The sequence below is a fragment of the Netta rufina genome (assembly GCF_964035555.1).
Source record: "Netta rufina genome assembly, chromosome: 1".
NCBI lineage: Eukaryota > Metazoa > Chordata > Aves > Anseriformes > Anatidae > Netta > Netta rufina.
In genome coordinates this window covers 76,521,273-76,544,463 of record NC_140123.1, presented here as the reverse complement: position 1 = coordinate 76,544,463, position 23,191 = coordinate 76,521,273, and the positions used below count along the sequence as shown (strand labels likewise).

The 23,191-nt window shown below is 42.8% G+C and overlaps 1 protein-coding gene across 2 annotated transcripts in view; it reads right to left on the bottom strand.

The window, feature by feature from the left end:
- SHROOM2 (shroom family member 2) overlaps positions 1 to 23,191 on the bottom strand; it is a gene marked incomplete at its 5' end in the record, with an annotated part of 122,603 nt that overhangs the window by 21,036 nt on the left and 78,376 nt on the right. For both annotated transcript variants that reach the window (XM_084305560.1, XM_084305561.1), the window contains 2 exons: positions 14,123 to 14,226; positions 16,181 to 18,818. In XM_084305560.1, coding sequence (XP_084161686.1) covers positions 14,123 to 14,226; positions 16,181 to 18,818 — 2,742 coding nt within the window. The remainder of the gene's footprint in view (positions 1 to 14,122; positions 14,227 to 16,180; positions 18,819 to 23,191) is intronic.

The window sequence follows — 23,191 nt, the reverse complement described above, 5'->3', positions numbered from 1 at the left end:
TTGTACAGCCCCACAGAAAATTGGATCAAGGAACTGACCTGGCTCAAACCAGATCATTATGTGGCTTACAGCAATTGTGAAACGCAGCCTTGGCTCATGCCAGGAGGCTGTTTATAGGCAGGGCCCTTGCCGACATGCTACTTCTTCAGCTGTGAACTTTATGCGCTCAAACTGTGCTCTCATTGTGTACTTGCGGAGCACTTTGCACAGTGGGATCCAAGAGCACTTGTGCAATAGACTGCAAATAAAGAGCAGCTTCTTCTACCCAGCACAACGCTGCTCGGGACCACGACAGGACATGACGAAGCTGGGACGGGACGCACAGGGTGAGACTCCCTGAAATTCGGGAAGAAGTCAGAGGTCTGCTCGCGAGTCAGTCTGTACTGATACCGGCAGCGCAATCTGAGGGATTCACATCGTACTGAAGTGATCTCTACAAGCAAATCACACGTGGGTCTCACCGTTTAGGGGATACATTTGGATACCCCAGCACAGGTCAGGGGGACACATGAGGCTGTCTCAGGTCTCACTAGACACCTGTGCTGTGCCAGATGAATTGAGTCCAATATTTCCACGGATTATACCTGGCACAGGCACTTAACTCACATGCAGACATCTGTTCGGTATCTAAATCCTCCTCTGAGTCCCAAATACTTTTTCTTTCAGAGGCTCCAGCACCCCAAATTGGTTTTACTGTAACAGTGGCAAGGAGACACTGGCACCACAGCACCAGCCTGGGCACGCAGTACGAGGGCAATTTGTACTGGCAGCCCATCTTTCTGACAAGCACTGCATCTGCTGTCACTACTGGCTCGGCACAACATGCAGTAACCACTATGCAGTAGGTAAGAAACATATTCCAGAGATGCCTCATCACACCCTGGAGTACAAAATTGCACAGAAGTGTTTATTATTCCTCACACAACAGAGGATCCTCTGGAAAACACACGATTTATTCACCACGATGATTGTGCCACAGTGGTCACTCCTGGAAGAGGCGCAACATGAAGGTCACCACCAAGAAGCAGAGCTGGTCACTGCCTTGGTCTGACGAAGGCAACTACCATCCCAGAAGCACTGCTGAGCCAAAGGTCTTAAAACCAAAGTATGTCTTAAGATGAAAAGAATAATGAAAACAATGAATGCTGTGCTGTCTCTCTCAGAAATATGCCATGATATACTCTGGAAGACAGCAGGAGGTCCAAAACCAGCAAGGCATTTCACAAAGCACAGCACACCCCACAGCACATCGCTGTTACACTACAACCCGCTTATCACGATGTGAGTCTTGGTTCTCCAATTCCTCTTCACAACGCCTGCTAACATCACCCGCATCTGGTGGTAGCTATCTGTTTAGTCACACTAGATATTGCTTAGCTGTTGCACCCAATGCGATAGAACAAAATGTCAGTCTAGCTTAACAGCCCCTCCACAATCACCTGTCTTTATCACGGGAAGAAATATGATAACAGGCACTGCCTGTCAGTCTGCCTATCCTACCAGATCTTCCCTCGTGTCCTGCCTGCATGGCAACACACACAGCAATGGATTTTCACTTTATGTTCTCTTTCTAAAAGCATTACCCCAGGAGAATCGGAACTAAATGTAACAGACCCACGCTAATCCTGTATCCAGTAAGCAAAGACATGATGCTGATGGATAAAATGTAGGCCAGTCAGTCACCGGTAACAGCACAATGCATTGGTCCACAGTAAAAAAAAATAAAAATAAAAATAAATTAAATTTGATTAAAATTAACTATCTTGCAGCATAGGAGCCTTTCCTGGGGGAAAGGGTGGAGGGAGAGATGTTGTTCTTTCCTTAGTTCAGAAAATACAAGCCCCTCCTCCATTTTGCTGCACATCAAAAATCAATGATAAAAAAAATGTTTTATGGCTGTTTTCTTACTTGCTTTATCTATTGCATGCCTGTCCTAGCACACAGCAGATTGCCTGTATGTGGATTTAAAATGAGTTCTGCTCACTTGAGCAAGCCAGTTAATATGCTCTGTACTTACACACCGAATGCAATCATCAGAATATCCCAACAGCCTAACAAGACCCATCATATTACATAAATGGCAACCACTGCAGAGACAATAGGCAATATTTTCAAACAATGCTAACAAGGAAATCACTTTCATGTTAAAAAAAAAAAAAAAAAGCTACAAGAAAAATGATTTTTTGTGAATTTATTCAAAAAAGCCACATTCCAATTGCCATTCCTATGATTTTTTTTTTAACCTCTAGACTTTTTTTTTCTGACATGCCGTTGCTATTTTCTTGTTGCTGTTACCACAGAAAACAGCTGCTTGCAGCTGAACAAAAATTCAGGAACAGATCAGAAGCTATGAAATGAAACGCTCTGTGAGGAACAGCGAGGTCACCTGGGTTTCTCGGGCAGGCAGCAAAGCGAACACACAGCTCACCTCCGAAGACAAAAAATCCCCCAGCAGTTATTTAAATTAATTAGCACGCACACGCACACGTTTCAATAGCCATCTTTTCTCCCCGCGCTGCACTCACCCCTTGCTTCCAGTAGTCACATCCGATTCTCTTACGCTCCCAGCCCCTATCTCCTGCTGCTGAGGAAAGGTCTTCGTGCGAGCCGGCACTCACAGCCACACGCTTGCCAGGAAAATGACACGATGAAAAGCTCTCGCACCACCCCTCGCCGAGAGGAGCCCCGAGCCTGGCACCCCAGGCAGCACACAGCACGCAGCTCCGCAGCCCTCGGAGCAGAAAGCGAAGGCTTCTGAGCGGTGCTGCCCTCTCATCCCCTGTGCATTATGCCAACTGTGAAAACAAAAGCTGCTAAAAGCAGCGCGTGTGCGCGAGCACATGCACGCAGAGCATCCTAGCTGGAATCAGCGCAGCACGCTTTCCCCCCCGTTCTCCTGAAACATCAGCGAGTACAGCAGGCGTTTCTACCAAGCAAAACACAAGCCTGTGCCCAGCATTGCACCGCTCCCAATTTGTTACTGTAGCTTCTGCTGATAGGGACAGCAGACAGCGTGTACTCAAAGACCTGGAGAACAAAAGAAATACTGTATGAATACATACTGCAATCATCCGTCCAGAACCGAGGGGGAGAGATAATTAAGGCTTGTGCATCTCGCTGCCTCTCTAATGTGCCAGCACGAAGCGTAAGGCAGCCTTACCAGGATTTACAGATGTTTATCCACAGTCACTGGATTGGTGAGCTTTGCATCCCTGCAAATGTGCCAGCCCATTTGAAAGCCCCACAGCACTGAATCCCTCGCAACCTCTGCGTCTCATTTACTGTAACGCAGAGGATTTTCAAAGCCATGCCTCACAACAGCTGGCTTGTTTTTGCCTGCTTCCTATGATTGACAAGTTCATACAGGCTCCGTCAACTTTAACCTTGATAAGTGAAGGCTTGGTCTGTATTGTGTGTTACATCACCAGAAACTTCTGACCTCAGGGAAAAGATCTCAGAGACTTCAAAGCTTTTCCCTTCCCCCGCACCCACCCCCTGGTTTTGGTTAGAAAAGAAAAAAAAAAAAAAAGATTCCTAAAAGTCCTTTAATTTTGTAAGGGTTTTTCATCTCATTTGTGAAAATCATTATCAGCAACAACAGTTCCACGAATCTTAAATATTTAAAGCGTTTTAGAAGATCAGTGTGTTACCGGGCTCCTTTCTGAGCAAGATTCAAATAACCAAGTCTTTAATTTTAGAAGGGAGCCCTCATCAACAGCCCTCCAGCTTGAATTTTTCTGCATGCGCTGTGTGTAGAGGCGCTCTTCGTGCAGGAGGTTGTGCAGGGAAGGCACTGAATGCTTTCATGCTACACCAGCGCATTGCCACCCCCACGCTCCCTCTGCGGAAAGCAAATGCACCACGGCCTGCATCAGAGCAGAGCGGGAGGTCCTTTCAGTTTTTCTGCAAGAACACTTTAAAGACTTAGCAGAGGGACTGCAGATAAGGCTTTAATATGAATTATAAGGTCATTTTAAAAGATGACCTTCAAGAGAGGAAAACGTGACTTAAACTGCACTTAAACAGTGGTTTGGTATTTTGGTACTACCCTGATACCCAGTTAATCCACTCCCCTACTTTTTTTGTCTCCCAAAGCTGTCGATCTGACTTCTGTATCTATAGAGAAAGACTTCAAGAAAAGTCATTCTACCTTTGCTGTTTACATAAAGCAAGGCAAGTGGTTAACAGCTCGTAACAAGTCTGCCTGCCTCCTTCAGAGACATGAATGTTCCAGTTAGTGCTTTGTTTTTCAGCACAAAACTTTACTCACATTTACTGGCGTAAACAGTCTTATGCATGACAGCAAATCATAATCCACGTTGCCTAGGGGCTTCTAGTAGAAGGCGAACATTTCACAGGGCAGCTTTTACTACAAGGACGGTAAGTCATGCCATATGTTCAGAGCATAGGGACTGCTGCACCGAAGAGACAAATCAGTCACCTATTTCCAAAAATGTTTCCCAACAAGTCATTTAGGGGAAAACAGAATCTACAACATATCAGTGTATGATGTTTGATGGATATAACCACTAGAGACATACCTTACATTATCTCTAATCTCCCTACTCAACTTTTATCATTGAAATAGCCACAAGAAGATAGCTGAATATCAAGCGATGCAACTAAAGCGTAGTCTTAAGACAGTCTTCATTCTAATCCTCTTTCCAGGGAAAGCAGTAAAAGCACACCAGAACAGCAACAGAAAAGAATGAAAGCTTACAAATTTCTCTCTCTCTCCACTTTCTCAGGTGCCGTTCCTGTTGATCGCACCCAGTTTAATACCTTCAGAATCACACCTCGGGCTTCTCCCGGCTGCTAACACTTGCTAGCACTCACCGTTGGGGGTGGGGGAAGGAAGTTTTCCCAAGCAGAAGCTACGCTGCAACACTTCCTTTTTCAGGCCACCGTGTCCTTGCATACCCCTAGCTGTCCCTGCACGCACAGTGGAGAACAGATGTGCCAACGGCAATTAAATGAAAGGCACTTTGCTCAGTAACAAGAAGCTGGAAGTAGAAAAAAGGGGTTATGTGAAGTGGGGTGGCTACCGCCACGCTAACAGAGAGGAATGCAGAATTCACCTAACAAAAAGGTAGAGGGAATAAACACACTGCGGGGAAGAGGCATTTGGATGGGGGAGAAACAGGGCTACGTTTCTGTAGTGTAGAGGCAAGCACGGGCTTTGGAGACAGTCCAGCATCCATTTAATGAGATCCAGCAGCTGCTGGTGAGTCAGGGCAGAGCATCACAAGGCCTTGCAGGACATGCACCTGACAGTCGCTGGGCTGGTCCTATGCTAGAATTACGAATGGGGGGGCAATGGTGTAAGGTTTGTCTGAATTGCAGGACTGACCCACTGTGTAACGCAGGAAGAAAGGATGGATAGATCTTCTGGGAGAGCGTGAGCGAGTCAAGAGAGGAACCAAGAGGTAACAATGGTAGAAGGCACCTTCACTAGCACTCATTTAGCCACAACCAATTCTAGACCACAAAATAACGCACCTGGGATGCTCCTGAGGAGCCACAGATCTCGTAGCTGAAGCAGCTTGGAAAGTTCTAAAATGGACAACAGAAGGAAGAAAAGAGTACAGTGGGACAATTTAACATGCAACTCCTGACTTGATCCTGAGGAATGAAAAGAATCTGGTTCAAAACATTGCCACCGAGGAGCTACCCTGTGCCAATGGCCATATGTATTTAGATTAATCATTCTTGAAAGAGCAAGAATCCACACTGTGGTATTTAATTTTGAAAAGGGCATCTACATACTGGAGAGGAATATTTTTTAAAAGAACATTACACCAGATGGTGCAATGCTAAGAGATAACATGTGACTGAAGATACAATACATAAAACTTGGAGAAAATGCACAATACCTTCCAACAAAGTAGAAGACCACCCTTTTTTCTCCCCTCTCTTTCCTTCTTCCCCTTGAAAGGCTGGATTAGATAGTTAATTTAAATGGTATCCACCAGAGAAGTAAAGCCCCACCTAAATGAGGAAAATTCAGAACTATTCTAGCAGAATACTGATAAACAAAAGACTGAGGTAAAACTTCTTAAAGGCTTTAGGGAGGGGACAAAAAAACAAACATGAAAAAAAATGAAAAAAAAAAAAAAAAAAAAACACTTATTCAAACATACTAGCAACCAGACAGATTAGACAGATTATAAGGAAAAAGAACAATAGTAAGAGTACAAAGGAAATAAGGCATACACGTACTAATAAGTACTAAGAAAATAAGGCATAAAGCCTACTTGACTCCCTTCACATTTGTGAGCGCAAAGAGCAGCCCATGTAGGAATTATTTTCAAGTGGTGATGAAGGCACCAAAGGATGAGGTCCACAATTCACTGGGTAGCCGTGAGTTACCAGGCCTAGATGATGATCACCTTAAACTCGCATAGGAAACCGCTGAAACAGTGGCTGCGATGCACAGCTCTCCATTTGTACGATACCTGGACAACTGTTTGAGCACAGTGACACATGAAGTGTTTGGGGAAGGAAGGTGTAAGGCTACTAAGGAGAGAGCAAGGAAGAGAGCAAGAGTAAATATATATTCATTATGAATCCGGAGAATTTCAGATCTGTAAATTTAATATTTAAATTAAGCAAACAAGTAGAAATTATATAGAGATTCAGCAGATGCACTAACTGGCATGTTAAAATGACTGCTACTCACGTGGGCTCGTGCAGAAAAGCTATGCCTGAAATGCATTACTCTTATTAGTAGGGTCACTACACACGTGGACAACAGAGACCTGGATGACAGAGACTACTCAGAGTTTTAAAAGATTCTCAAAAAAAACCACAACTATCTCCAGAGGCTCCTAATAACTTTAACTGCCATCGGACAAGGTCCCCTCTTCCAGCACCACCTGACCGACAGCAGTGCTTCCCGTATCCAGCTGGTTTACAGAAGGGGTGACAAGGAAGGTGGCAACAGCTCTTGGTGAGAGGAATTCCTATCACTGAGTGAACGGGTCACAAAACAACAGATGAAATTCAGACTTCATAAAAGTAGTTACTCACAGGATAGCTTTTCATATACCTCAACAACATGTACAACATATACAGTAATGCGTAACAGGAATTACCGCTGTGCAGGAATGAATATATGTGTTTCACAGACCATTCTATGCAAATATCTCAAGCAACAGACAAAAAAAAAACAAAAAAAGAAAAAAAGAAATAAAAAAGGTTAATCATAGAATCATAGAATGGTTTGGATTGGAAGGAACCTTAGAAGACCACCTGTGGTGGTTTTTACCCAGCTGGACAGCTGAACTCCACCACAACCACTCTCCACTCCCCCTCCTCAAAGGGAAAGGGGTAGAAAATATGATGAAAAGGGCTCAAGGGTTGAGATTAGGACAGGGAGATCACTCAGCAATTATTGTCATGGGCAACACAGACTAAGCATAGGAACATTAAAAAAAAAATAATCTATCACTAGCGGACTAGAACAGCAGGAAATTAAAAGCAACCCCAGATCATGTTCCCCCCCCATCTACCCTCTTCCACCTCCTCCCCCCAAGCAGTGCAGGGGAATGGGGGCTGCAGTCAGTCCCTGACGCTGCATCGCCACCACCCCTTCACGGTCACTCCCTGCCCCTGCTCCACGTGGGGTCCCTCCCACGGGATGCCGTCCTTCCCTGAGACTGAACAACCCCAGCTCTCCTGTCTTTGTAGGAGAGGTGCCCCAACCCCTTGATCATCCTCCTCGTGGCCCTCCTGTGGAGTTCTTTTAACAGGCCCATGTCCTTCTTGGGCTAGGGGCCCCAAAGCTGAATGCAGGGCTCCAGGTGGGGTCTCACGAGAGCAGAGCAGAGGGGGACAATCACCTCCCTCGACTTTCTGCCCCTGCTTCCGATGAGGCCAGCATACAGTTGGCTTCCTGGGCTGCAAGTCAACACTGCTGGCTTCTGTTGAGTTTTTCATCCACCAGTACCCTCAAGACCTTCTCCACAGGGCTTCTATCTACCCACTCACTACCCAGCCTGTAGTCATGTTTGTGACTGTCCCCACCCAGGTGTGGGACCTTGCACTTGGCCTTGCTGAATGTCATGAGGTTTGCACAGGCCCACCTTGCAAGCTTGTCCAGGTCCCTCGGGATGGCATCCCTCCAGCATGTCAACCACACTGTGCAGCTTGGTGTCATCCGCAACAAGGAAACATGATGTTACCTTATGAATTCATAGTGTGCACTAAAATTGTTGCAGTTCTTCCACTGCTCTAAAAGCAACACGGGAGAGAGTGGAAAGACACAGAAGAGGACAATAAAGATGGGAAAAATCATGCACTAACTCTCACAGAGGAACAACCCCCTCCTGCAAGAGATGCTTTTCCTCACATCATCACAAAAATCTATGGATGGGTATCAAAAGTCAATGTGGGTCCAAAACCACTTAGATTTTTTCTTAAAAAAAATAAAAAAATAAAAATAATAATATATATATATATATGCACACATACACACATATATATCAAGGGTTGTTGACAGCAAATATTTAGTATTGCACCTCTTAGATGCAGATAACCAGAGGCTGGGCAAGGACACCTGGAAGCATGGCTCTGTGTTAGCCTTTTATTTTCTCTGAGCATCTGCTACTCCCCAGTTTGACAAAGGAAACCTGACTGGGAAGACATTTGGCCTGCCTAGCATGACTGTTTTTTAAGAATCAACTTCTTTCATATAGGAAGGATTCCAGGTTATGGTATCTCACAGCATGATAGTTATTCAGCTATCATTCGTCAGTCAAATACACTAATACACTGGAAGAACACAGTGGTTCGTGGCAATAAAACTTGTAATAATGACAAGTATTTACAGATGGCTAAGAAAACGAAAGGCTTGGGACTTCTAACACATGAATACACGCTGATGGCTTTACTCTCCTTTGTTCTCTATACGAATGGGAAGAGCTACAAAAGTGTTTTTTCAGCTTCAGACTGGGAAAATACATACTTTAAAGGAGCCTGAGATTGCACTGGATCACCCATTAGACTGTATCAAACGTAGGATGACATCAGTGACAAAAAGGTGGTCTGACAGATGCATTGGCAATCTGCATCTTACTGATCAAGAGCTGCTAGTGTAAATAGAAAGGGCGTCAGCAGCTCGTGTTCTTCAAGTCTTTGTTAACAGCTAAGGACCCGGGAGGAGGATGAGCATGCTGGCTCTCCTGCACCGCCTCCAGATGACGACAGAGAGCTGCACGCAAACTGCTGGTAGGGGAACGCTGCTCTGGCTGGGTGAACAGCACGTCTTCTCCGTTTAACTCAAATTAATCTCCCTCAAAAAAGAGCACTTAAAGGTTTAAGTCCTTATTATGGAAGCCCTTATTACAGTTAAACTGATCTTAAAAAGAGGACACTTCACAAGCTCTTGAATGAAATGAGGATGTGGAAATTGCTACTGCACTGAACGTTAGATCAAAAAGTAATCTTGTACATATCACTTTTCTTCCTACACAATACTACATGTTAGGTAATCCCATACTCAGCAAACTGGTAAGGAATATTTCATTTCTTTATCAGAGTGAAAAATATTATGTATTTACATGGAAAACATCAACAACTGTAGGTGACATGTAAAGCAGAGAATTTTGACCTTTTTCTCACTGTAACATATTGAAGCTTGTTAATACATGCACGAAATGTTTGCCAGTCATTTTGCACTGATTTATAAGGAAGCAGTTGCTCAACTTCCTCAAAAGGAAAAGGGAGGAGGGTGAAAACATTCTGCTTATAACCTCTGGTGATGTCCTGATAAGCCCTACAATGTCTGAGATGCATCCATCCCGCAATAGTCATCCAGTAAAAACTTCTCAATTTGATTCTAGCAGTGTATACACACTAAATACAGATTTAAAACATATTCTTTATTTGACACAATGCCTGCAAGTAGAGTTCTGCTCATATTTAATGAAATGGCCCTTTTGCTATAAAGAACACCCACTTCAGCTCTTTTCTTGCATTTCAATACCTGAAGTACCTCGTTAAGCAGATACTACCCATTGCATGTTGCTACTTTTTTGACAGCAGAGTAAAACAAACAAATAAAATATAGAACTTAAAATTACTGGAGTTATAAAAAACTGGGTAGTTCCTAAGAACATTTCCAGTGTCTAAATGACACCATTTTTCATTGTAAACATGAAATTACACAAGAACTAGATTTGTCCAAATGTGTCATGTTGTTTTTTCCTGCTAGCTAGCCCTTATAGCTATGTAGTCCCAATGCACACGAAACAGAACAAGCTCAGAGAAATATGACCAAAACACATATGCATGTTTTGTGTGTGTATACATTTCATATACATATAACCACGCACATATATGACGTATCACCCCTTTCTAAATTCTATTCCACTTGATTTGATTCAGGAAACATAAGACTATTTAAATTCCTACATTGCTGGCGATCCTTCTTCCTCCTTGCATTGTAATTTGCTGTTGCACTGCCTGGTCAGCGTGAAGGCTTGATATTCACTAACTCCTGGAAAATCAGATCCCTTATGAAACACCTGGTGCTGAACTCAGAAACCTCTCTGTCAGCTCCTGCTTCTTAACAGTGTCTTTGTCAGAGATTTTAGTCTTGCTTTCTTAGAATATTAAACGTGGGCACTTGGTCTACTTAGGCATCAAGAAATGGCTTTTAATCTGTTTCTGTACGGTGAAGGCTGTTCCTCTGCCTTCAAGAGCTTAGGTAGGAAAAACTGCTAAGGCATTCAAGGTCAAAAAGAAACTTCTTATAGCATTTAATTAGAGTTGAGTCATGCTGTGGTCCTGTACTTGACATGTACATGGTCCTTTATTTGACACTTATTAAATGTTGAAAGATTTTCTGTGAGCTGTGATCTCATAAATCCTTTTCAGTTTCTGAAATTATCTAATTGTTATAGACACTGCAGAAACATTTTAGAGGGATACAAGTCAAACACTCTGAAAGTAAATAAGCAATGACTGTGAAAACCTCTAGTAGGTGGGAGTCTTAAGAATTAGATCGTAATGCACGAGTCTTTCGATGCAGACTTTTTGTGTGTGTGCTGTGTGATCCTGCAAGAAGCCGCAGACTACAGGCCAGATTACACACTTCCATCTTTAAATTTGAAGGACTACGTTAGTTCAGAAATTGTGGATATTCCTACAGGGAAATAAATTGTATAAGCTGATTATGTCGTTAGACAAATACGGAGAGCGAGGCCCACTTATATAAGGACAAACTTTACATGTCAGAAGCTAAACTTTGGTAACTCATTTGCAATAGAATACAATAGCATTGTTAAAAATAAAAAGCATCAATTTTCTTTTGCAGATCAGCAGTGTCATGTAATGCTTTTAAAGCAGTCCTAAAGTTAAGAATATGCTTAGAATCGCATCAAGCCACAGTATAAAAATATTCAGCTGATGGCAGATGACTACACACCTGGGAGGTTATAACAGGAGTGGTTTGCTTCTAGCTTGAGAGATAATAACGGCTACTATGGACGACTGCTTTGTGTTCCTATAAAAATAATACTATACGCTATTAAATACTGAAATTCAGAAGAACATGATGTAGCTCTTCCAAAAAAAAAGGAAGATGAAACAACCTGAACTCATTGGAAGCGTTCAGTAATCTCAAAAGGGAAAAATACAGTCCAAAGATGAAAGGAGTTCTCAAATTATCTTCATCAATTTTTTAAAAAACAATACACACAAAACAAAAACAAAAAACCCAAACCTTTCAGAAGTAACACTGATTTACATTTTGCAACTGTGTGCTAAAAAATACTTCAGAAAAATGCTGTAGCAAAATGAACTAGCAGCTAAAAGCTTAGGAGAAAAAAATGCTTATTAAGCATTTCTTTGGTTTGATTTTAACCATTTGCTGTTACAATATTCCAACCCTTTTTTGTTCTAGATTCAATGCATTAAAAAGACTTGTATTTTTCTTGAAAATAATCAGGAATGCTGCAATGACATATTTTCAGAGTTTACTTAAAAAAACAATTATTCATTTTTTGCAAACCTGATCTGAAGGGGAGAGAGGCCAGAGGCATCATGTCATGTTGTTGGATAGTCTCTAACTCACAGAAGCATCCGTGAGTTCCCAAACTGGCTCTCAGCTTGGGTCCCTGTGTATCTAACACAAACACTGAGGGCTGGTCCTGCGTTCAGCACAACGATGCTGTCTCTGGTAGTGAAAAGGCAACTGTAGCACACATACCTCAGCAGCATAAAGTAAGGGCCAGCAGCAGTGTAATCCTAACCAAAATTGTCACAAGCATTATTATATACGTCCATGAGGAAGACCTTAGGGTTGGGTGCTATTCATGTCCTAGAACATATCACAGATTGGGGTAGATATGCCGGCTGCTTGCAGAGTGCTAGTTTTTAAAAGGAGGAGACTAAATGCCATTACAGCAGCATCCCCCCATCCCCACCCTCCCACCCCAAACAATCACAAAATCCATTCATTCACAATGAGCCTGGTTCCTTTTCAGCACAGGAGTGCCAATTTCAAAAAAAAAACAAACAAAAAAAACATCGAAACACATATTCTTCCCATCGTACAGCATCATGCACTGCCAATTCACACTACGGGAGTTAAATGCCCAAGTAAGAGATTATATTTTTGTTTGTTTGCTTTAAACACAGATGACATGTAACCCCCCTGCATAACACAAGTACCGAGGGAAGGACTGTGAAAGAGACCATTTTACAAAACCTCCTGTAATGCGGCGAAATGGCCAAATACTACATCTGAAATACTATGTCAAAATAGGCTTCGGCTTATAAAAAAAAAAAAAAAAGTTATTGCAGCTGGTGCCCAGTCATGTGATTTTCATGGATTCCACGATTATAAAGCAAGAACTGTGCTGCACAAACACTGCTAAAATGCTGGCGTAGGTGTATTATGCGCATGCTTTTGTGACTCGGGTTCAGCAATGCTAGATGGAAATCATTTCACTTGTGCAGAGATGCTGTCTGCTCCGGGCTTATTGTGCTGCTTCCTCCCCCTCTCCCCCTCCTTCCCTCCAGCCCAATTTCTCCTCCGCACGCGTGCGCGCTCACACACACGCTCAGCCTCATGTGCTACTCATTTGGAAATCACTACGGTAAGTACAAAGGGCTACAAAGAATTAGAAAAATAGCAGATGGTCTCTTCAGCTGGGCCATAAGCAATGCAAAATACCACTTCATAAAAAAAACAGGAATACTGTTTTTTACCAGCTTTTACGGTCATGCCCAGAGTACTTGTGTTTGCTACAGTTCAGGATTTTTTCTCCCCATGAGAAATTAACACCACTTACAGAACCAAGGAAAGCCCGTAGAAGCTATTTTCCCCGTTCATGTGTTTCTTGTTACAAAAAATGAGATATAAAACTGGTGTATCTGCTCGGTCCCAATTCAGCTGCCACACACCCCTTGGGCAGCCGCAGTAGCAGCAATCGCCACAATCCCTGGTTGCACTACAAGGGCTCTGGCAGGTTGCTAGGCAGGAGGGCACCCTGCTGCACGCCGGGCATTCGAGGATTTTAGCCACATTGTGCATACAGCAGCCATACATTTGTAGAGGGGCTGAAAAACACAGTGTAGTGTAATTAAAGCCTGAACCAACAGAGAAGCGGAGCTGCTCAAACAGGAAGACAGCTCTTGATGGCTGCTGTTCATGTACTGCATTCTGTAAAGGCACAAGCACAGAGAAGTCCAATTTACAGTGCTACTGCATTCCAGCAGCATACAGCCTTTGCCAAATATAATACTGGAAGGCTTTGGTAAACCTCAAGCATTTCCCCCCCCACCAAAAAACCTGTAACCGATAGAAAAAAAAAAAATCTGTATTGTTTCATGCACACTAGTAATAATCATCCGGCTCTGAACAAACTACAAAATCCTCGACACTCGACAATTTCTTCAAACTCACCCTTGAGTCCCCAGAAATTTCAGTCCCAATGTTAATTACATCATGCATGTTGGGAGGATGGGGGAAAACAAAGGAAAATGTGTTGTAAAAATTCTTGTTGTATAAAAGCATCACAGAAGCATCTAACCTTGCAGCTGGGGTCAGGAAAAGATTAAATCGGAGGAGCTGTCATAAGAACTGCTTTCAAGCCAGAAATCAAGAAATGCTTACCTTACAGCGTGGTTCTTGTCATCCAGGTTGTTAACTTTAGAGAAAGTACGCTCCCCATCTTCCTTCAAATCCTCTGCTTGTCTCCTTACTTCGACTGAGACTTCCTAAAAGTGGTTTAGAGCACAAGTAAGACACCAAGTCATCATGTTTCAGACTGCTGAAAAAATCTATGATTATGGAACCTCTTATTTGTGGGTTTGCTCTGTTTTGAATTCACATGAAGTCAACAGCACAGCATGTCTTGAGCTTGTTTGGTTTTAAGTGGTATAGTGTGCTATGTGACCTCTTGCACAGCGCTACAGACCTGGCTGTGCTCGAGTTACTCGCCCAGTTCGCTTTGCAACTTCCATTTGGCGAAGACAAAAATACAGCAAAGAATTTACTGAAGACTTGCTTACATTTGAGAGCAGGCAAGTACGCACCGGCTTTTGAATCCCTGAGTGCGTACTTTAGTTTCTTAGTAAAACATTCGGCGCTGCTGTTCCAGAAATTTATTATCTCACTATCTTCAAACAACCACACCCCAAGCATGGCTTTGCATTACAAACACTGAACCTACAGGAAATTTAATTGCACATTAGCACTGAAACCATCTCCACCGTACATGCGAAACAACATCTTTATTTACTTCAGTCTGTTGTAAGCATCTTCAATGCGCTTATCACCGTATTTTCCAGGTGCCTAAACAGGTGTCTGCGTTTTGCCCCAGGAGGCCTATACTGAACTTAAAGGCTCTGACTAATAAACCAGAAATGCATACATGGAATAGATTAGATGGTGATTTTCTGCTGGGTAGGCAATTATTTAATAATTTAGTTAATTGAATTTTCAAAATAACTTCCAGGTGAGTATTTCCAGGGCTTACAACCTCTACCCTTGTAAATTACCTGCATAGTTAAGTCTGCCTGCAAAGTTCAAAAATAACTTTTGCAAAACCTAAAGAAAAAAAATGTAAAGCAAAAGAGTCCACAACTCGAGATCAACATATTTTGTTTCTAAGCCATGCTCATCTTATTCCCACTACACACACACGTGCTGTGTGCATGTGCATGTATGTACTCAATGTGTTTAACAAGAAAAAAAAAGGAAAAAAAATATCCCTCCATTTTTTCTTGCAGAAGGTGAAGTTCAACCCAGGTTGAACACACTCCAACTCCTCATACATATCAGACAATCTTGTAGCAGCTTGAACAACATATTTTAAACAGAGAGCTTAAGAGACATGATTTCTCCATCTATTTCCCCTGCCACCTGCCAGCCGTTCCCTGGCCCTGTTCAGTTAAAAATTAACTTAGTATTTACTCGCAAGTTACAAGAACAGATATTTGGCATCTCTCTGAGGAATACATTTATAGTTCTTAAATCAAGAAAACTGACAAAAAAATAAAACACTAAGCTGTTTCTTTTTTTTCTTTTTTTTCTTTTTTTTCTTTTTTTTTCTTTTTTTTTTTTCCTGTAGCCTGCAGCGCAGCTTTAACATTAACAGTTGTTTTTTATAATCTCTTAACTTTAGCAGGCTGAAGTTCTGTCCCGTGTACCTTTTGAAGCAAACAAGTTTCAAAGAAAAGGGGAAGTGCAGAGAAAATGCTAAGGCCATCAACGAAAGTGGACAAAGTAGGTATTATTTCCCCTTAGAATATTTTTCCCTGTAGTTGCAGAGAACGACTATAAGACTTAAAATGAGTGAGGCAGCAGGCAGCCACAATAATGAAGCACTCCAAGTGCAAATTGCTTTGACCTCATATATATCTCTGCTGTAAAATAGAGGACATTATCAAATCAACCTTTTTTTTTTTCCTTCCAGCTACCTGCAATACAAAAGAAATTACTTTATTCAATTGCTCTTTGCTACTCTTAATTCCTGTGCAAAACAAACTTTGATCTCCCTTCCTTTACTTTTGAGAGCTACCTGTAACATTTGTTCCATTACTGACAAAAGGCTAACACTGCATTAAATGTGTCACTAAACTAGAATTTTTTTACCAAAATTATCTTGCCCCTCCTGTCCCCTGTCCCTCTGAAGGGCAGTGAAAGGGATCGTGTGAAAGCGCCTCGTACCTGTTTGTAGAAGTCAGTCGAAGGGGATGATCTGGACCTCTCGTGGGTGTACTGGGGTTTCTCGTGTTGTTCGTGGCTGGCATCAAGGATGTTATCTGCTGAATGGTATCTCCCTGAACTCCGTGCCTCTATGGGCTTCCGCTGCTCTTTCCACGACGCCTGATACTCTGCAAAGGTTCCCAGGCGCTGCGGCTGCTCAGATTTCACAATCCTGTCAGCAGCCTTACTGCTGTTACCGTGGTGGACGTTACCTTTGGAAGCATGTGCAGGTTCCAGTCCAACAGAAGCTGCCCGACCTCTTCTCTCATGCCATGACTCGTCTCCCTCCTGCCCACCGTACGCTTTCCTGTCAGCCCTCTCGGGCTGTCCCTCAGGCAGACTGTGGGGAGTTGGTTTCTGTGCAGACTTTCTATATGAAGGCTTACTTGTTTCTTCAAAAAATTTCCACCTGTCTGCAAACGAGCCCAAGACTTCCTCAGATGCATTGGGATGGGAATGAGCGTGGCACTCATCCTCTGACATCCCCACTTCATTCATCTTCTCCGGTTCGGAGTAGGACTTCAGTTTTTGCTCTGTTGTGAACCTCTTCCTGGCCCCGATGCGCGAAACGTGATGAGCGCCACTCCCTGTGGGGTTCGGTTTAGCTTGCGTAGCCTCAAGGAATCCAGACACATCTTCAGAAACCAAAGCCAATAATGAAGAGTTGTAACTACCAGCTTTCCGTTCCGGTGACCTGGGGGGATATTCAGCAGGGCTGGGCTCCAAGTCGCGCCGTTTGAAGGAAGTTGCCCGCAGAACCCTGGCCTGCGCTTCCTTCAGGTGATCTTTGTAGGTGCTGGTAAAGCTGGTATCCAGGGAGGCGTTCAGATTTTCGGATGAATCTGGCTTCCAGCTCTCATTGCCCTCCTCTGTCTCACACGACCCTATTAGAGTAGCCGTGCTTCTGCTTTTCTGCAGCTTTGCTCTCCTCATTTGGATCTCATTTCTCAGGGTTGTTGCAAAACGATCGCTCCTTCGTGCCTGTTTAGACAAGTGAGTGTCAAACGGGGGCTGCCGCTCTGTTACAGCTTCTGGGCTGTTGTCAGATTGCTTTTTCCCTTCCTGAGCCAAAGAGTGCAACATTGGGGTCCTCTGAGGAGAAATCTTGCTACTCTCGTCTTTTCCCCACCTAAAATCTTTCTGAGCAGGTCTGTTCTCAGCGGTAAGGACGCAGCCCTTTACATACTCCTGTTGACAGTACTTAGCTTCACTTTCATCGAAGCTGCTCTCAAAGCTTTTCTTTTGTCCAGGCTTTTCAGCGTGACTGGGTTTTTTAGCCTCTTCTACTATGGCGGATCTAACATCCCCCTCTCTGTCCACCGTGTAATGACTACTGTTCTCACATCCCTCCAGAGGAGATTCGACAGATTGTTGAGGTAGATAGTATTTTGGTTTTTGGACCATTGTGACAACTGCAGGGTTTTCATATGGTCCAAGAGATGCATCAGCCCCCACTGCAGGTTTCCAGCTGTCATCCTTGAGCTGCAGTGGCTTTGAACTTCCCTGAGCAGGCTGTTTTGCTGTCACGCAATAATAGCGACTCTGTCCAGTGTTGTCCACCTTCTGTTCAGCAGCACTGTTTGCGTTGAGCAGCCTGCTGTGGCTTAGACTGTACCCATGAAAATGATCAGCAGGTAACTCCTGAATGCCGCTATAGGAGAGAAAAGGTTGCTGCTCTTTCTGCGCAGTTAACATTCTTGCATTGTGAAAAAAAGTGCTTTCATCACTGTACTGGTGCTGGTGGTGATAACTGTAGGTGGGCTGTGCAAACCGGACATCAGTGCTGGACAGGGATGACTGCAGCTTGCTCGCAGTTCCCGTGCTACTGTTGTACCTTTCGGCAGCTGCAGAAAAAGCATGTTCTGAACTGAGATCGGATTTATAATTTGAGCCGCTGACCCTCCTGTCACAGGCTCTGGAAGGCCGCCGCTGCTGCTCCACAGCTTCTGAGTTCCAGTCATTCCTGGGCTGAGATCGGTTCAGGGCTGTAAAGTGCTGCGTGCTGGCACCCTCTGAGTACACAGGGCCCTGGGCTTTCTCATGGCCTTTGGTAGCAGCAAAGCTGTCACTACGAAGAGGTGGAGGTGGCGGGGGAGGAGAGGAAGACTTCCTCTTATCAGGAACAAACCAGACGGGTCCAAAACTAGATCTTCCAGAGCCAGCAAGCTTGACATCAGGGTGTTCCTCTATTCTAGGACTTCTGTTATTCTCATACTGGACGGGGGCTGGCAAATATCCAGGTTTGTCCTCTATTCCACCGTTATCGTTCAAGAACTGTCCAGACTTGTTTCCTGGTTTAGCAGTCTCCCAGTGACCTACTTTGTACAGCATGTTCTCTGTTGAAGAAGTGTCTGCCGTGGACAGAGTGTGGTCAGGGGTGCTTGAACTCGTGGAAAAAGACCCGTAGGCTGAATCCCGCTTACTTTGGCTCCCTAGATGCTCAATGCTACTATTAGACCTTGCAGAAGAAAGTCTCCCATACTGGGCTACTTGTGGAGTTTGGTCCCAGCTGTCCATACTTCCCAAAGAACTGAACTGGTCAGAAGCACGATGCAGATTTGACTGATCCCAGGAGTTTGACAGGTCATGAGAAGAACAACTGTGGTAGGAAACAAACGAACGGAAAAACAATAAATACAACAGTCAAAAAATCCCATGATATAATTACAAAAATCTGGACACCAATTTTATTAACATTGTGACACAACAGTCACTCGGGACAATCTACAAACATTAGAAGTTCGTACACAAAGCCACGGCTTAATCCTTCTATTTTGCCACTGCTTCAAAGCTTGAAACCTAAAAAAATAATTAGCATTTCCTTCTTACCTTTACCACTAAGTAATACACGTTTATCTCCTTAAAGGTTCTCCTTTCCCTGAGCAAACTGTTGATTTTGCTGACTTTTAAACCAATTTGACCCCCCACAGATACCTTTTTCCTCAGGACAAACACCAACTTCATTTACAGTTTATTTTCCAGGCACCCTCATTCCTCCAGCTACTAAACTTGTGTACTTCACTGTTCACGTTTTGGAAATTCACTACTTCATCTCATAAACTTCATCCTTTGTCTTGTTTATCCAAATCTACCCCTTTGAGTAATATTTTAATTTCAAAATGAAGGTTCACTGAAGACTTTATCCTCAATTCCCACCAGTTCTGAGCCTCCTCCACGTGTACCTTACTAATGTGCTCTTAAACCACTCTCAGTTTGACACTAGTACAAAAATCTCATTCAGTTCCATCTGGCCACAACATTGACAGAAAAACTCCCAGAGGAGATGCTAGAGTAATTTAATTTCTGGATGGCCGATACCAAACTTATAACCTTTCTTCAGAAATCCTTATCATCACCTCTCCGTCACTCCCTCCTGTACAGAAAATTCATCTTTGACACTGCACTTTCTCTGGCTCATTTGCCTAGATGCTATTTCAAAACCTTGCTGCTTCTGTTGTCTTCCTACTCACAATCAGCTTTGTTTTGTTTCTTCCTTCTCAAGCTCTTTTCTTTTGTATCTTCCACAGCACCCACCTCCTGTCAATCCAACACGCTGATGCTGAAACAACAGTCTTCTCAATTATTCTTACTTCTTCCTGTCTGAACTTCACTGCCAGCCCCTCCTGCTTTTATGTACCAAATTCAATTCCTGTCCTTGCATGCAAAGCCCCTTGGTAGAAATCCCAGAATTGTTCCACTTCCCTGTAGCTATAATTATATGAAGCATCTATCAAATCTTGTGCAGTAAAGAAACCTGTGAAAGCTCCTAATGAAATTAGATTAGTCCACATAAAAATATACAAAGAGTGACACAGATTTTTATTTTTTTTTCTGTCAGAAATACTGCAAGAAGACAACTAAACAGTTCTTTGGAATTTAGTTTTAAGATAGGAATCACAGTTTTGTGTTTGTTTGTTTGTTTTTTATATTACTGTAGCCTTTGAAATTTTTTTTAATACAATATGGCCAAAAATAACTTAAGTGAAGTAAGTGAAAGTATACTTTGCATTTACTTTCTAAAAGCATTTTCTTTGACAAGATAAACTAGCAGTGGCCTCATATATGATATATGTTTTTTATTTCTTTCATTTTCAGCATTTCAAAGCGTTTCACTGAATACTTAAAAAGTCTTAACTTTCTTCCTAAGCAGATACTATGGGTCACATAGAAAGTATCTCAGCCACTAGGATCTCTGTTTTTAGTGAAGAATGTAAGCAATGTTCCTATGAATTGCTCTTTTTTTTTTTTTTTAATTGCAGGTTTTTACCTCCTTCTTCAGCAGTAAGATGATGCTTGGCATTAAGATAAAGATGATACTTGCACAAGAGAGCCTCTGCTTACAATCAACAGATCTGCTACCAAACATGAAGCAGAGATCATCCGTATGAGCTCACAGCTCTGCCAGAAACCCCTTCATGGAAATCTAACAGATGCGAGAAAAACTTCATAGGAAAGACAGCAAAGTTTCTGGTGGTGTGTTACTGCAAAGCCTGGCCTCCCACGGTCCTTACCTGTGGGGCAATACTCCCACACAGTCTGGCACAGGAGAGAGTCCAAAAGCTTTTTCTATTGACAGTCTGGCATCCCAGGCTGTCCTTCTCTCAGTGGCGTTCTTTCAGAGCAGGCTCATAAATGGACCTGTACTGTTGGTTTAAGACTGACAGGTAAATTCCTGGAATGATCTGCCAGTACCTTTATTTGGTCATGTTGGCCAAGGGGCACACCCCAAACCCAGGGCATGAGCTTGTGCTCCTGGGCCCTCCCAGAAATGACATCACCTCAGCAAATCAGGCAGCTTTCAGACCAGACTAACGTCCCTCAAAAATCGAGTTTAAGCAGCCTTCTCAAAGCTTGCTTGCCTCACATTCACACCTGTAAGGCTGTAACAAAGTAGTAGAGGTTACTGGTTTCAACTACACACCTGGGTGAAACAAAGAAAAATGAACGTAAGGCCCCCTTTTATAGCATATCCTAGTGGAAGACAGGGCAGGGTCTAAGCTTATAGCAACTCAAGATGGTTCATACCCACACCTTCCAGAACAGTGCCAGCAGCCATAGCCTAGTGTGGACTACGAAAAAAAGTCTGCATCCACATTTTTCAGGTGTGACTTCTTTGAAAATGACAGAAGACGACTCACAATGGGAAATTAAGGCATCAGACCCTTAGAAGGTCTGACTTGCTAGCTCTGCTATTCAAAAGTGTTCTTGGCACCCACGCCTAGCCCAGTGATCCCTGGGTAGGTTACAGTATTTGCACAAAAGTCATATGATAAAAACACAGACAGAATGGCAGATGTGGAGTTCAGGGCCCCAGAACTACCCTTTCTCCTACCTGCAGAAGTCTCTTCTGCTCTTTCTTTCTTCCTGTAGCTTCACACACCTTCTCAAAGGTCTAAATTCAGTGGGCAGGCCAAGAAAAATACAACCAAATCAAACCAACCAACCAAAAAAAAACCCAAAAAACAGACCCATGCCTTAATCTAGCATCTACCTACGTAGTAAAGACAATTTTCAGAAGGTTGACTTGAGCAGCTGTCCCTTCCCCCCTCTGAAATCCAGGTATATCCTGCTTGGAAGGATCTCTCCTCCTGGCTGAACTCCACATTTTACAAGCGATTTGACTCTCACACTCACAGAGAGACCTGAAGCATGCACATTCAGAGGAGATTTTAGGCTGTGAGTACCAGTTTCAGATGCTTAGCTCAAGGACGGTCACGAAATTCCAGAAGAAGCACAAGGATGAGATCCTCAGGCTAGAAAAATCCCCTCCTTGAGCTATTTGTATTATCTCCTTACATACTGCTCCTTTCAGGTACTGACTAGCCTGAATCCCATTCAGCTTGGTGCTGAAACATGCTGGTTTTGTGGATTGTGCCTTGAAAGTGGGGAATCACTGAGGCTACGCACCTTTTTTTTTTTTTTTTTTTTTCTTCAGACTAGCAACCTCAAAAATAAAGCTACTTTACAACTGAGATCCTCCAAATACCCAAATCCTTTGGCTGGCACTCTGGGAGTGCTGGATTTCCAGAAGCCACAATATGAAGCCAGTTTGGTCATGGGCAATAGACAGCAGTAGGGACAAATCTCCCAGGTAAATCACCTTTTGGCAGCCAAGCTTTCAAGTGGGCAGCACAGGTGGTTGAGAAGTTCAGGAGCAGTAATGTCCTTGGAACCCTAGTGTTAGACTGTGCTGAAACCACTGCGTCTTCTAGCACTGTCTGAGAAAGCAGTTTGCCCTTTTTGTTATCATTAACGTCTGTCAGCACTTGCTGCTATTTATGATACACTAGAGGAGGGGATTGCTCCAGTCCCCTCCTCCTGTTCCTTCATACCGAAACTCACCTGCCAAAAGTTCGTTGTGAAGTGCACTTAAATCAAATAAAAATAAATAAATATTTTAAATATCTTGAATCGAATTAAAAATAAATAAATAAATATTTTAAATATCACCAGCTCCTATCAAATCACACTCTCAGAAATGTGTCTTGTAATATCTTACTTTCGCAAGGTTCAAGGACAACGATCAGGAAGAGCAGGAAGCATGTAACAATTTACATTTCAGTCAAGAGACTCAGTCCACTGAAAGTAAAAATACTCTTAAATTAGCACTGGAACAAAGAAATCTAAGTGTGTAAGGTATTTATGAATTTTGTTTCTTGTACAAGAACTCTAAGTGTCTTTAAATACAAAAATATAATTGAGCCTATCTACAGAAAATTTAAGTACAAACTCTACTAGTCAATGTAAGAAAGGAACAATTACAATCAATGATTTCAGAAAAATAATGTGCTAAAAGTTCTGCTAATGAAATATTATGAAATGCATTTTGAAAACCCTTTCTTTCTAACTGCTAATTTTCCCATTTTATGGGGGGGCAGATAGCAAGTTTTTTTAAAAAGAGTAAGGAACTCCAAAAGAAATCAAACAATGTAAAAAAGGGTGTACAAATGGTATGAAATAAAATCTTAAAGT